This window comes from Papaver somniferum, chromosome 8 (genome assembly GCF_003573695.1).
Source record: "Papaver somniferum cultivar HN1 chromosome 8, ASM357369v1, whole genome shotgun sequence".
NCBI classification, from domain to species: domain Eukaryota; kingdom Viridiplantae; phylum Streptophyta; class Magnoliopsida; order Ranunculales; family Papaveraceae; genus Papaver; species Papaver somniferum.
This window is the reverse complement of record NC_039365.1, coordinates 112,331,566-112,347,910: the sequence shown is the minus strand read 5'-3', so window position 1 is coordinate 112,347,910 and position 16,345 is coordinate 112,331,566. Positions and strand designations below refer to the sequence as shown.

Here is a 16,345-nt window from a genome sequence, read left to right as displayed (position 1 = left end):
GTTTGTCGTAAAATACTCCCTTTGCGTCTTTAGACCATTCGCTTGTGTCTTGAACGGTTGGTGAAGGATCTTGATATCATTTATTATATTTAGATCGGCACTCCTTGATTGATACATGAGCATGGTGCTTGCAGTGCCATCTTGTTTCTGTCAGTCGTAGAAACATCACTTCCGAAATCCTAGTCACGGGACCACCACTGAGGTTGCTCTCAAGAGGGGGTGATGTAATGACCATGATTGCATGTCTAGGTGGCATCATTCCTTTTATGATGAATGATCAGCACATGAGAGTCTGGTGTCACGAGTCTTGGACTGTGAAGCTGATCGCCATGATTAGTGGACCGTCAGTCCCTAGTATTTTGTTAAATCTCTCTTTTCGCTTTTCTCTTCTTATGACAAGACCTAGATAGAGGACCCAGGTAGAAAAATTGATGTAAAGATCTAGGTGGTCGAATTTGGAGGTACCTTGATGAAGGACTTAGCGGAACGACCTGGTGGACACCGATCGACTGTAGAAGTTATGAATCCCGTCTAAGAATTGTTGCTTGCATGTTGTATGATCTGGAAACTGTAGGAACCTCATACGACGTAGGAAATTCGATGCTTGACCCAAAATTTTGAAGCTAGGAGACTGAGTTATCACATGAGAAAAGAATCACTCAATTTGGAGTTGCAGAGGTCAGCCAACGAAGCGTGCACATTTGTAATTTGTAATCCCGTACAAAAAATTTAGATTTCGTAGACCTGACGGTAAAGGCCATATCTTTCATCTCGTATGTACGATTGATGCGCCCTTTTGGTATGTTGTAGAAGAGACATATACGAACATCTTTCATTGAGGAAGTATTGTCCCATTCCCCAACCATTGGTACGTTTTTATAAACCCATGGCCTGAAGTGTGTTGTATCTCATTTGTAGAAGTGATGAAAACATCTTGTAGAAGACTTTGGTTTATGCCCGTCTGTCGTATAAGCTTTGGGAAGACGTTCATGTTACTATGTTTTCAGGTATAAACATATTGATATGAATCATCAGAGCTTGAAGAAGTACGATCGATAGAGTAACGCTTCAGAGAATGGATAGTTGATGAAGTCGGATGTTGCGTCTGAGGCTGATGAGACCACAATTGAATTTTCTCCAGAAATTCTTGTTGATGCTGAGACCATGAACGGAGTTCCTCCACTCGTCCTTTTTTGATGCCGATACTATGGTTGGAGTTTCTCCAGAGACCGAAGATGATGTTCTTTGCTCTTCCATCCAGTGAGCATGCACGAACTAATTGGTGAGTTGAGCATTCCTAAGATGAAGGTGTATTAGTATTTCAACCCAAATTCTCATGATATGACTTTACTGTGAAGTGTCTTCGTCATGGAATCGATGTTGTTGCGCGGTAGATAGCAACAACAGTCTTCATTCTGGATATGATTGGTGAAGAGAGCAAGTTCCCCAGTCGTGCAGGGGATTGTGATGTAGATAGGTTCATTTTGATGACGTTTCATCAAGTTGCAATGACTTGTTGTGTGGATAACATTTATTGAAATATATTGAATTGATATTTCCAATAAGATCAAGTCTCCAGTGCATCCCTCATTCACTTAGCATAATTTGAAGGAGTTTTTAGCATCCATTGATGAATGATATTACATCTGCTTCAGAAGTATTTTCATGGGATAGTGAAGACTTATCGATTGTAATTCAGCTACACTTTGATCGTGTCGGTGTTGAACCAGTGTATCATCGTCGAGATGTAGTGCTGAAGCTAGAGGCGTTATTATCGAAGGTGTACTCTTTGATTGGGAGTACAATTCGAAGGCTTATTATGTGCTTGAGCGCTGAAGCGTCAAATCTCTTAGGCTTGATCGTCTAGGCCCGTGTATCTTCTGTTGATTCAACATTCTGTTGCGATAGTGGGATTCAACACTTGTGCAGACATCAGAGATTTCTGATACTCGTGGACATTCCTACAAGTGGAGAAATGCCAAAAGTGTTCTTTGCCATGATTCCGTCATCTCTTAGTAGTGAATGTCTCGGTGAGATGCTCGATTCGAAGCGGTGTCAGATTCAACCACTTGGTAAAATACCAATGCGGTGAAGCTACCATTCATAACGTATTGCAGAGTTTCTAGCAGAATTGAGTCCCCATACTAGGATAGCATGTGAGGAAATAAATGACATGGACATGGAAGGAATGAGACTTGCCTGAGTGCGGAACCTCTTGATGAATGTCTATGCATCTTTTGCAGGTTTTTGCTTCAACCTCGTCAAAGTTCGAAATTTCTCCAAGTGCTCCGATGATGGGATGACGAGTAGATTCTTATCGAGTGATGCATGCGGCTCTGAGGGTTTTCAGTGGGATGGTGTTGATAGAAGCGACAACATCGATCAACATTCTCTCAAATTCATTTTCTTGGAGATTGACTGTGGTGAGCAGTCCCCAGTCATACATCTCTTTGTCTATGGGTAGAGGCTTAAAAAGTATTTCCGAAATGGATTTGCTGACACGATGTGATTCAGAGCCGTGAGCATGTCTTTCTTTTGAGCTCTTGACAGATAAATCAATTCGCAGATATGCTCGATCAACGACTGAACTGCTTCGTCGGAAGGTTGTTCGGGGAGATTAAAGTTCTGTGATTCTCTATTTCTTCTTCGATCGGCTCTCCTCTGGTGAATGGAAATTTGGTTGCACCATCTCGAATCCAGACTTCCAGTAAATCGATCACTTCTTCGGTGAGAAGAGGGAAGTTTGAGTTTGTCTGATCATATTCCCATTTGTTGATGCAGGGTTGAAGTTTGTGCATTTCAAGATTATTCATCCTCTCTTTGCGCTTCTGGGAGATTGGAGAAGCATGCTTGTGCTGTGATGGCTCGGCTTTCCCTTTGCTCCATTCAGCAACAACGTTCATGGAAGGTTGGTGATTGTACTGATTTTTTGACTAGGCGTCGGATACTTCGAGATTCCGCAACCTTGTAGACTTTGCTCTTTCCAGTAAAGTAGGTACAGTAGTTGCTGACCGCTTGGACGCTTCATGAAGTTCTGAGAAGGTCGGAAAACGGAGATTTTCCAGCAAAGCTCTATAGACTGGGATCATCCCGTTGATGCACAAATCCACCAGTTGTTGTTCAGTAATGTTGGCGTCATGGCAATCCAAGGCCTGAATTCTGAACCTCTTCACATAGTCATTGGGATTTTCAGCGTTCTTCTGTGCCATCCTTCCTAAGTCAGAAAGAGTAATCTGCTCAGAGACGAAGAAGTATTTCCTGTAGAAAGCGTTAACCATTGCTCCCAAATTGGCGATGCTTCCTGGTGCGATGTTGTTGTACCAGGTATATGCCTGGTGATGGGGTTTCAAAGTTGTTGTAGTAAAAAGGTTCATTGAGACTTGTGAAGGAAGATTTTTTTTAGACTTAATTTTTATAAATAAAAAAAATATAACAAACTCGAATAAAAAATGTTGTGAGAATTATGGAGAGACTGGGGCTAGGATTCGCTATTTACCAATTCCAAAGTTATACTAATTATAATCATGCAATTTCACACATTCAAATTGATTCTCAACTATTGCAAAAGTAGATTTTTAGAAACAACAAATGTTAATCCAAAGCATGAGACATCAAAACCCTAGGCTAAGCATGTTCCATCAAAAGAAAATACAATTGTTTAACAAAAACCATAAAATTTATTTTCAATCTAGTAAAATAATCATAAATAAAAATTGCACAAATTAAATAATTAAGAATTACCACTTTTTCATTGGAAAGATAGCATCCTCCGTCGCCCCAAGGATTGGGTTTAGCTCATCATTGTGGAAACGCGCTCAAAAGTTGATTTCATTGCTCAAAGTGTTTACAAATTATGAATTGGAGAACAACTAATAAAATTCGGGTGTTTGCAACGTTTTTAATTGTTGCAAAACACTGTTACATAAAATGATAAAAGCCAACTGTCGTTGTTCAGCTTCTACGACCCCCGCCTATGTGTCGTTATCACTGTTGATAAACGACTGTCTTCGTGAGTCTGTTCTTCATGTTCTTCAGTTCTGCAGCAGCAGAAATGGTGTTCTCTGCAACTCGATTTTTCGGCTCTGTGATGCTCTGTAACTCTCCCAAACTCTCTATATCCCTTCTACGCTACCCCAAAGTTGTATTTATAATCAACAGGGCCAAGGATAACTCCTCATTACTCCACGAAATCTCCCATTACTCGACAGTGAAGAAAAATATTCTCGGAATATTTTCTTCCCTGATTTTCCTTCTCACGCGTCTGCAGCTTCCTAACTCCATTCAACACGCTGAATATTGAAAATAAAATGATCCATACACATTCCAGGCTCGTGCCAACCATAGAATAACTCGGGAAAGAGAATATCAACCCTCGTGAAAGTAAGAACACCAAAGTTTTCCCTCACTCGTGTTTTGCTTCCACACGATTCTTCGGCCAAATCTAATCGATTCCAAGGACCTTACCAGCCCTGTTTAGTCCCTAGCAACAAACCCATTTGATTTCAGCCATTGACTCCCTAAAACGCCTTCAAATCACGAACCCTAATTTTGGTGTTTTGATAATAGCTTTTCCCGCCAAATTCCAAATTCAAATGGAGAAGATGACCTCCCCCTAATCCTGTATGGGTGTCCCTTTAGCACTTGCCTTATGGGGTGTGAATAGTAAGGAAGGTGTCCCTTATCCGTTGAGGTGCCCCTTAGTAATTGAGTGCCCCTTATCTAACAGTGCGAGTCCGAGTAACATGTGTCCTCCGGGTGCTTTAGACAACTTTTCGAGCCGATTTTTCCAATAATGTTTATTTCCCAAAAATGCATACAAACACATAAAATACCATAATAAGTACAAAAATCGAGTACCAACAATACATGAAATTAAGGACAACATAGACACAAAAATGTGTCTATCAGTCGTGAGCACCTAGTTGGTTTGAAAGGCGAGCGAGGAAGGTGTTCCAAGCATAAGATGTTATTTGGAACCGAAATAGAAAGTGAACCTGAAAAAGAGGGGGTCTAACAACCACACCTAATATTTCGCATAGAAATCTGTATGGACTAACTCCAATATACTTTCAAGAGAATCAACTAGACAGTGAGACTCAATCTTAAGAAAAGTATATCAAAGAGTTATATCTCAATTTCTCGTTCAATCCGCAATCAACAAATAGGAATTTGTGAGCCCGATTGAATATAAGAAATAACTTGGACGGTATCAAAAACCAATATCCAAGTATCAATCAATATAATCAACAACCAAACGTTGGATTCACAATTGATTGAACATAACATAGTCATCAGAAGTTTTGTTAACGAGGAAACTGCAAATGCAGAAAAACCCCGGGACCTAGTCCAGATTTGAACGCCACACGGTATTAAGCCGCTACAGACACTAGCCTACTCCAAGTTAACTTCGACTGGAATGCAATTAAGCTGTAAGCAATATCACACTGATCAAGGTATAGCCGCGTTCTTTACGCCTCTAGAACCACGTCGTATTATGCGCACTTGATTCCCTTAGATGATCTCACCCACAATTAAGAGTTGCTACGACCTAAAGTCGAAGACTTGATAAACCAATCTGTCTCACACAAAAGAGTCTATTGAATAGACAAAAAAGTTTTCTTATGTCTTTTGATAAATCAAGGTGAGCAGGAACCAATTGATATACCAGACTTATATTCCCGAAGAACGGCCTAGAAATATCAATCACCTCACAATAATCTTAATTGTATGGTTGTGAAACAAGATATTGTGGAATCACAAACGATGAGACGGAGATGTTTGTGACTACTTTTTATCTTGCCTATCAGAGATTAAATCTCGAGCAAATCTTAGAAAATATAGTACTCAATCACGATAGAAAACAGCAAGATCAGAACACGCAACTACATAGAAAATAGTTGGGTCTAGCTTCATAATCCCAGTGAAGTCTTCAAGTCGTTAACCTACAGGGTTCTGGAAAAACCTAAGGTTAAAGGAGAATCAACTCTAGTCGCAACTAGTATCACATATGAGGTGTGGGGATTAGGTTTCCCAGTTGCTAAAGTTATCCCGTATATAATCTTCAAATCAGGGTTTAAAATCAATGCTTCCTTGGTAACAAAGCATTTAATATTCACCGTTAGATGAAAACCTTGTTAGACTCAAGCTAATATCTTTCAGTCGTTAGATCGAACTTAGATTGTTACACACAAATGAAAAGTGACTTCATTTAGATACGAGTAACGTACCTAAACGTGTACACCTTTGTTGGCTCAACAATAGTTAACCAAAGTTACCCATATGAACACTTTCATATCAACCTCATTCATCTTAACCATAACTAGTTCAAATGACAAAACTACTTCTAGAGTTGTCCAATTGTTTATATTCTCAAAGAAGTATACAAGACACGATTGAAGCAAAATCGATTTTGATTCACTCGAATCAAGTCATGAACATTATAGCCACGGTTTGCAAAAGATTGCATTCCTTATTATATAAATGTATTAGTTCATGAACAAACCGATTTTAGAACTTAACTTACTCAGATATGCATACGGGCATGCATACCTAAGTACCCAGACTAAGTTTGGGTTCACCAGTATGCGAACGAGTACGCATACTTTCCAAACTCCGCAGAAATTCCCGGACCTCAACCTCACGCCAGTACGGGTACCGATATGCGTACAAGGTTCCCAGACTTTCGTTAAACCAACCAGTACGCATACGGGTATGCATACTATGGTTCTCGGACTTGGATTACATATATGCAAGTACGCATACTATGCTTATATCCAATTGTTCTAAACTCTCATTTCAACCATTGGAACATTCTTGGAAGACGACAATAGATGTCTCAAACAAACTATTAGCTTCAAAGCAATTTTCAAGTGATCGAATGATCAATACGAAACATCCGAGTCTACATCAAATGACTGTATGTCTGTCTCACACAAATTATGTAAGATGTTACAAGGCGATTTTCTCATGATCATCTTTTGACCTTCGTCAAGAATATAAGATGAACTTGGTTAAAGAGAAAGCTTACCAACACATATTTCGAGAACTATGTAAGCGAGTTAAACTCATCTCGAAATATCAAATGTGCATAATTGAAGTCTATATAGATATGCGACTTTTATCTCAAATAGGAGATATAATAGATAGACTTTTGAGTGATAGATGAGTTCAAGTCTCCACATACCTTTTGTTGATGAAGTTCCACAAGATCCCTTTAGTAGTTATTCGTCTTCAATCGATGAACGTCGTGAATTATAATGCTCAACTACACTTTCTATCCTAATCCGAGACTTAGCTATAAGTATAATAGAAATCAAGACTTATAGTTTTGGCAACTAAACTTGACAAACAAGCTTGAGATAGCAACGGTTGCGAGTTCGACCGAGCAGTTCTCTAACAGAACCGATTTTGTGTCATTGTTACAGCTTTGTTAGAGCTTGGAGTTGGTGAGGTGGATATGATTAAGAGACCTTCAATAATTGTTTTCCACAAGAAAAAATTTATTTTTTTTTGGGACATGGTAATGTCCATAGGAAGTTGGTGATTGGGAGAGGGTTCTGGTTTGTTTAGTCATCTGCTTGGGTTAGGCATCTTTATCTAGAAGTGGTAATGTATATTACGGATTTCGAACATGTACTGAAAAACAAATCAGGGGGTTTGTCTTGAAAAGGTAGATATTTATGATTTTTTGGGCTACTGTCTAGATAAGGTAGCATTGCACAGAATCTAGTGCTGTGAAATGGGGATCCAGTTCGCTTGGATGGGGTTTTTAGTGAAAAAGTGGGGGTCTAACAACCTCACCCAATATTTTGCTTAGCAATCTGTATGGACTAACTCCAATATACTTTTAAGAGAATCAACTAGACAGTCAGATTTAATTTTAAGGGGTTATATCTCAATTTCTCGATTCAATACTTACTCAAGCAAATAACAATCTGGGAGTCTAATTGAATACAAGAGAAATTAACTTGAACGGTACCAAAGACCAAGTATGTGTATCGATGAAGCTCTAGTTCGGTAACAACTCATGGTACACATACCACGTAGGCATACCAAAACATGCTTGGTTCGTGAATTGGCTACCCAGTACGCATACCAAAACAGCCTGAGTTCAGAAATCGACTTACGCTACATGTACCCAGTATGCGTCACAAAATAGTCTGTCCGAGAATTTCCTTAAGGGTACACTACCTTGGCAGTCTGATTTCACGAATTGGGTATAGTACACGTACCCGGTACATGTACTTACCCTGCTGAATATTTTCAGATGCATTCAAATTATTTTTATGATATTTTTGGCATTTGATCACTTAATCTGGAAAACACATCTAAGACATATTTGATCACTTAATCCCTTGTGATTGTGCATCGAGATTAAACTCTAAAGTGTTAAATGAATATGGCTAAGCTTATGGTTCAAATGGTTAACCTACCATGAACTATCATTATACACCGTTTACGGCTGACCATAATGTATATTTTGCTATGTGATTTCAAGTCGCATTTACCATATGCTTACGTGAAACCATAATCAGAGTTTTATCTAAACAGATAAAATGTTTGGTTGATTCCCAAGCTATCTTCACTTGAATGTTAAGCGACCTTTGATCTAGAAAATATTTAAATAGAGAGACTCAAACAACTGGGAAATTCAATCCCTGGCACTTTCATGTATCCTAGTTGTATGCTAGAGTATTCCTCTATGAAACATAATTAGGTTAACGACCTAAAGACTTCACTTAGGGATTCATGAGGCCAGGTCAGACTATCTTTCACCTTGATAGTTCGCGTATCCTGATTTTGCTTTTTTGTTATCGAGGTTTTCATAATCTCATTCAGGCAAGATGGATAGTAATCGCAAAGTTTCTTCGTCTCATACTTTGTGATTCTACAAGATAGATATCTTATAAAGATTCCACAAGATAGATATCTATGTTTCCCCTGTGAAACATAATTAGGTTAACAACCTAAAGACTTCACTTAGGTATTCGTGAGGCCAGGTCCGATTATCTTTCACCTTGATAGTTCGCATATCCTAATTTTGCTTTTCTATTATCGAAGTTTTCATAATCTCTTTCAGGCAAGATAGATAGTAATCACAAAGTTTCTTCGTCCCGGACTTTTTGATTCCATAACATAGATATCTGATAATGATTCTTAATTGAACTCGTCTAAGATTGTTCTTGTCAGGTGAATAATAATCTAGGATGCTCTTCAGAAGTCATAAGTACTGGATATTGAGGTTTGATAGATTTGTCTATTGCAAACAAATTTCCTCACCTTGATCCCACGTTCTAAACATAAATCATATATGCTTATATGTTAGAGGCATATTGGTATCAAAAGTCTTCACTTAGGTTGTAAAGGACGTCAACTAAGGGAATCACTTGCGTATAATTTTAAAAGATTCAAAAGACGTAAGTAGTACGACTACAACTGATTTGCTTGGAGGGCGGATTCGGTCTCAACTATATTTCAGTCCGAAGTTCTGATAGTAGGCTAGTGTCTGTAACGGCTTAATACAGTTTGGTGTTCAAATCTGGACAAGGTCCCGGGTTTTTTTCGTAGTTGTGGTTTCCTCGTTAACAAAACTTCTGGTGTCTTGTGTTTTTCCTTTTTCACATTATATTGTCTATCTTTATAATAGGATTATAATACATAATCAATCGTAGTTATATAATCCATATTGATTGTGATCTAATATAAGAACTTGTTCTTGTAGAATTCGTATCTTGAAAGATAGGTAACAAGTTTTTTATTTGGCAGAATTCCAATCCGGTTATTGGATTCAACTAGCTTGAACTTGGATATTGATCTTTGGAATCGTCCAAGTAATCTTATGGTTATATCAGGTTCACCGACTCCTTGTATATAACTTTCTGATTTTAAGAGAAAGATATATAAAAAATTTGTACAATTTTGTCCACGGACCATTAAGTTGACCTAGTAAACGTATGTGCACTAACCTTCTCTTAAAATAAAAGTGAGGATCATGCATATAATCCATTTGATCATGATTTGGTAGATCATCATACAAGTACTCATCCGTAGGAATAAATTTAGAAGACTCCCCCACTTCAAAATCAGGATTAGAATCACTCATCTCACTCATATCACAGATTTCTCAAAAACCCTAACTTCCCCCCCCCCCCCCCAAAAAAAAACTTCCTCTATTACTTCATACTTTTTCTTACTCTCAATTATTTCCAAATCCACTCATATAAATCAACTAACTAATCTAACAAATTTAACTAATCTAATCATTTCAATAAAATGGATTATATGCATGATGATTAAGTTGATCTAGAGTGACAGGTCCTCCAGCATTAATTAGATCTTCCGTATGCATCCTCATCAGCTATATTGCCTGCAACATCGTCTCCCATTCCTAATTAAAATCAATAAAAAAATCTCTGAAGCTGAAAGTAAAGATTATTTTTACTTTTGCAATACATGATATTGGCCAAGACTTGTTTCCAAATAGATCTGGAACCCCTCTAAGACTACCGTTAAATTGGTCCAGCCTATTCCCCGTATAATATTTCAAAACATGCCTGCTGAACTTCATCTTCCACATCTTATCCATAAGACGAGGGAGTTATCAACGCATCAAGTGCAGATATGAAGTTCGGGCTTCATACTTGTAGGCAAGATGTCAACCATCCAACCATTAAAGGTTCCAACACCCAAATAAAAAATATATAATCAGATAACTTGTTAATATACTGGTTCCGGATCAGTGATACGCATACTCAGTACGTGTATCGATGAAGCTCTAGTTCGGTAACGACTCATGGTACACATACCCCGTGGCATACTAAAACATGCTTAGCTCGTGAATTGGCTACCCAGTACGCATACCAAAATAGTCTGAGTTCATAAACCGACTTACGGTACATGTACCCAGTATGCGTCACAAAATAGTCTGTCCGAGAATTTCCTTAAGGGTACACTACCTTGGCAGTATGATTTCACGAATTGGGTCTAGTACACGTATCCGGTACATGTACTTACGCTGATGAATATTTTCAGATACATTCAAACTATTTCTATGATATTTTTGTCATTTGTTCACTTAATCTGGAAAACACTTCTAAGACATATTTGATCACTTAATCACTTGTGATTGTGCATCGAGATTAAAGTCTAAAAGGTTAAATGAATATGGCTTAGCTTCAAATGGTTAACCTACCATGAACTATCATTATACACCGTTTACGGATGACCATAATGTATATTTTTCTATGTGATTTCAAGTTGCATTTCTCATATGCTTACGTGAAACCATAATCAGAGTTTTATCTAAACAGATAAAATATTTGGTTGATTCCCAAGCTATCTTCACTTGAATGTTAAGCGACCTTTGATCTAGAAAATATTTAAATAGAGAGACTCAAACAACTGGGAAATTCAATCCCCGACACTTTCATGTATCCTAGTTGTATGCTAGATTAGTCCTCTATGAAACATAATTAGGTTAACGACCTAAAGACTTCACTTAGGGATTCATGAGGCCAGGTCAGACTATCTTTCACCCTAATAGTTCGCGTATCCTGATTTTGCTTTTTTGTTATCGAGGTTTTCATAATCTCTTTCAGGAAAGATAGATAGTAATCGCAAAGTTTATTCGTCTCAGACTTTGTGATTCTACAAGATAGATATCTGATAAAGATTCCAAAAGATAGATATCTATGTTTCCCCTGTGAAACATAATTAGGTTAACGACCTAAAGACTTCACTTAGGTATTCGTGAGCGCAGGTCCGATCATCTTTCACCTTGATAGTTCGCATATCCTAATTTTGCTTTTCTATTATCGAGGTTTTCATAATCTCTTTCAGGTAAGATAGATAGTAATCGCAAAGTTTCTTCGTCCCAGACTTTTTGATTCCACAAGATAGATATCTGATAATGATTCTTAATTGAACTCGTCTAAGATTGTTCTTGTCAGGTGAATAATAATCTAGGATGCTCTTCAGAAGTCATAAGTACTGGATATTGAGGTTTGATAGATTTGTCTATTGCAAAAAAAATTCCTCACCTTGATCTCACGATCTAAACATAAATCATATATGCTTATCTGTTTGAGGCATATTGGTATCAAAAGTCTTCACTTAGGTTTTAAAGGACGTCAACTAAGGGAATCAATTGCGTAGAATTTTAAAAGATTCAAAAGACGTAAGGAGCACGACTACAACTGAATTGCTTGGAGGGCGGATTCGGTCTCAACTACATTTCAGTCTGAAGTTCTGATAGTAGGCTAATGTCTGTAACGGCTTAATACAGTTTGGTGTTCAAATCTGGACAAGGTCCCGGGTTTTTTTTCGCAGTTGTGGTTTCCTCGTTAACAAAACTTCTGGTGTCTTGTGTTTTTCCTTTTCCACATTATATTGTCTATCTTTATAATAGGATTATAATACATAATCAATCATAGTTATATAATCCATATTGATTGTGATCTAATATAAGAACTTGTTCTTTCGTATCTTGAAAGATAGGTAACAAGTTTTTTGTTTGGCAGAATTCCAATCCGGTTATTGGATTCAACTAGCTTGAACTTGGGTATTGATCTTTGGAATCGTCCAAGTAATCTTACGGTTATATCAGGTTCACCGACTCCTTGTCTAGAACTTTCTGATTTTAAGAGAAAGATGTATAAAAATTTGTACAATTTTGTTCAAAGATCATTAAGTTGATCTACTTGGAATTGTATTAAGAATTTGTCCATACAGGTTGCCGAACGAAAAAAATATGTGGTGTAATTGGTACCCCCTCGTTTTGGAAGTAAAGGCTTGTGAATTGGTGCAGTAAGAAATGAGAAGGGTGAAAGAAAATTTCTTTGAAGAAACAGTTAGATTGGAGAATTATTAATAAAAAAGGAATGAATAATTGAGAACCAAGTTAGAATGTAAATAATAATAGCACGACTCCATGAAAGACGTTATAGTTGTTCAAATAAGGTTGCTTAGTTTATAACTGGGTTTTAATGTAAATGTTGCTACAAATTGCTTTTAATCCAGAAAAATATGAAAGATAGTGAGCAAGGTCTTTTACGCTTTGGTCTGCCGAATATGAAAAAAAATACAAAACTAAATAGGTTGGAGGGGTGGCATAATCAGAAAATGACGAAATAATTAAAGAAGTAAGAAAGTCCAATGAAGGTTTTATTGCAAATCAGAAGTATCAAAACTACATAACAAAACTAATCATGTTTCGATTAATCATATGTTGCCCAAATTTATTCTAATTAGTATTAGAGTAAATTTTGGGTAATAATAAAACTCATCCTTGATTTACAGGGATTTTGGGTTTGGATTTTTGTTATTTCGTTAAATGTTCTAATGATTGATTATTGACATAAGAACATGATTTCCTTTATGGGTGTTTGTGAACTTGTGATGATGTATATCGTCGATGACGATTTGTTCCGGCTTGACATAGATTTCAATAATCAATATTTCCCATGGTTACTGACTTTGATTGAAATCACTGTATTATGCAATTATTGTTCCTTTATAGGGGAACATTAGATTTTGATGAGGATATTCAAATGGTCGGAAAGAAACCCAAAAATCATCATCCTCAAAAAAAACATTGAATTTCTCTCTGAATCATATGTATTTAGTATTTTTAGTGTTTATCTTTTTGATATATGGCATAGCCCAGACCTTCCCCTGGCAATTCCGAAACCACCGAGTCTATTCCCCTTGAAGATCTAGTCTAACCCCATAATATACATGAGAGGAGTTTTCATTTTATGAGAATTCCAAACAAACTCTAGAGCACGAGTACGAAAGTGAGGCTCCTAACGAACTGGACTAAAATTTCCAAAATTTTAAGTTCGGGTAATTGGCAGTCAAGGAATTGAATTCTGAATGAATGCAAATTTTTGTCTCACTGGACAAAAAATTCCAAAATTACTTTTATCAGTGGCCTCTGGTCCCAGAATTACGAACATTTCTATAGCACCTAGGACCAAAATTTCCTTCTCTACCATTTCATATGGCCAATTTGGCTCTAGTCTAAGTTTCCACATAGTGCCGCTGGTTAAAATCGAAGCTTCTACACTTACCCCAGTCTCTTCCACCATCAGATGGAAATGATCTTAGTCATTGATACCTTGAATTGGGATTAGCAGGAGTCCCATTATTATTGGATTAACTAATACCTACATGACACATAGGCGCGGGGAAAAGAGTGGGGAAAAGGGGCGGGGATATATATTATTCTCGGGTTGAAATTATGAATATATCAGTTTAACTGAAAAAGACTTTCAAGTCCAAAAAGACTACTTTTATTAATGAATGAGATTGAGTCATACACCAATAGTTATGCAATAATATTCAGCTATTTCTCCAGATAACCTTGTTCGAGTACTTTTTCCCTACTACATTGTATTCGTGACAGTTTTAAAGTATGGAAAATGAAATTTCAAGAACATACATCATTTTTAGAATTTAGGATCTGTGAAGAAGTTGTTGACAGAAGGCATGATCTCAGGACGACGACCTTGGACGAATTTTCTGAATCTATGTTCGGCATATTTCTCTCCCTCTTCGAAATTTTCAAGAATTCCTGCAGCGCTATTCTCTTTGGTAACTCTGTAATATAAACAAAATAAGAATCAGAACTCAAACTAAAAGGAATGTGCGTAATATATAGAAACCAAACTTTCCAATGTATTTTTTATTTTTTTGGGCAACTCCGACAATCCTATAGAACTGCATGTTCTTTTAAACTCGATGGATCTTCGCTAAATGATACAAGCCTGTATGTCAAATGCATCTGTAAAACGTGACCTGATGACTCTAGAGTAAGCCCCTCTCAAGCTTAAACACGAAACAGGAGGGAAAGATGTAACTTGGCCGTAATCAACATTTTCACATCTGAATCCGGTCACCAAATAAATAGATGCATGTCTTATTTTTTGCCAAAGCTAAGAAACAAACAAATTCACAATCTAATTCGTTTCCCACATCAAAAATGGATCTCCCGGTATCTCCCAAATCAGACACAAATTCTCAATTCACTAAATAAACAAAATTGTATTGTAAAAACAAAACAATCATTCAAAACTAGAATCAAACAACCGACGATAATTATTTAACACCATGTTTTTTTTATCATACCTGACTTCTGGATTGGTGGTGATGTTTCTGATCAACTGCATGGATAGTAGTCCAACAACAGTAACCATTGGTACCAAAAGTGGGTACACCTAAGAAAAGATCACACATAAAAAAAATCACCCCCAAATTATTATTTTTTACGATTAATCTTCCTAATAAATAAAAACAAATAGATTTACTTTTAGGGTTTAAACGCATTTACCTCGGGTCTCACCCATTTCTTCATGAAGTTTGAAGAAGCCATTCTTAAAAATTTTAGAGATGCAGAAAAAACTTAGAAGAAAATCTCTTCTTTTTTTTTTCCTCTCCTGAAATGGCTCTAAAAATTCTAAGATTTTCAAAGCCACCAAGAAAGATCTTTTCTCTGTAATTACGTAACGTATGTATAAGAAGTTTGATGGTTCTAATAAATATTTGTTATAAAAGTAAAAACGGTATTTATCTAGAAAAGAAATAAATATAATTGATTTGCCTTAAAAATCGATACTATTTATTACTTAATAGAGTTTCAGAAAAGATACGATTACCCTTAAATATCGAATTCTAAACTTGTATTAGGTTAGGATGTTATAGGCCGTTATGCATGCAACCAAAAATGACCATAAACACTTCCAAGTTTGTATACCCACAGTTTTACGCCAACTTTTCTACCAAACCCATGCGGCATATTAACCATATTATTGCCTACCAAATGAGACCCGGAATCCTAAGTTAATGAACGACTGAGCGTATCATATACTCCGCCCCATTGGCACATCCGTTAAATCCACATCCATAAAATATCATGTCGATTTGACATTCAGTTTTGATTTAGTAACTGAGTAGAAATCTGTTCGAAAGTTAGGATAAAGCTCGAGGGGAGGGAGTGCAATGGAGTCGGGATTCTTTTCCACGATTAGGTTGATATATAGTGTACGCTAGTACGAAGGTTGATAAATTTTCCGTGTGCCGCTGGTTTGGAAAGAATTGGTTGAAAGTAGATCGAGAAAGAAAGGAATAATGAGAAAAAAATGAATCTTATCATTGGGGATGCACTAGGATCAGTTTTTAGGGGCTTAATTTGATAGTTATAACTAAAATGTGGACGTTGGGACCTAATTTATGCAAAAGTTCAAAATTAACCTCAATAAATTTAACTTATTCTTTTTCTTTTGCCCTTCCCAGTAACTGATAATTAAAAACTAGAAAAGAAACTAAAAATCATTAAGAAAAGGTAAAA

At 36.9% G+C, this 16,345-nt stretch overlaps 1 protein-coding gene across 1 annotated transcript; it reads right to left on the bottom strand.

The window, feature by feature from the left end:
- Window positions 1-14,273: 14,273 nt before the first annotated feature.
- LOC113306834 lies at window positions 14,274-15,553 on the bottom strand. Its single transcript, XM_026555748.1, has 3 exons — window positions 15,329-15,553; window positions 15,127-15,215; window positions 14,274-14,598 (listed from the first exon to the last, which is right to left on the bottom strand). The coding sequence occupies exons 1-3, from the start codon at window positions 15,368-15,370 to the stop codon at window positions 14,448-14,450; spliced, it is 282 nt and encodes a 93-aa protein (XP_026411533.1). The 5' UTR covers window positions 15,371-15,553; the 3' UTR covers window positions 14,274-14,447.
- Window positions 15,554-16,345: the final 792 nt, after the last annotated feature.

Coding starts and splice junctions, on each gene's coding strand:
- LOC113306834 (XM_026555748.1), bottom strand. CDS start 15,370: ATGGCTTCTTCAAACTTCATGAAGAAATGGGTGAGACCCGAG. Junction 15,216..15,328: donor AGAAATGGGTGAGACCCGAG/GTAAATGCGTTT, acceptor ATCTTTTCTTAG/GTGTACCCACTTTTGGTACC. Junction 14,599..15,126: donor ACCACCAATCCAGAAGTCAG/GTATGATAAAAA, acceptor TTTATATTACAG/AGTTACCAAAGAGAATAGCG.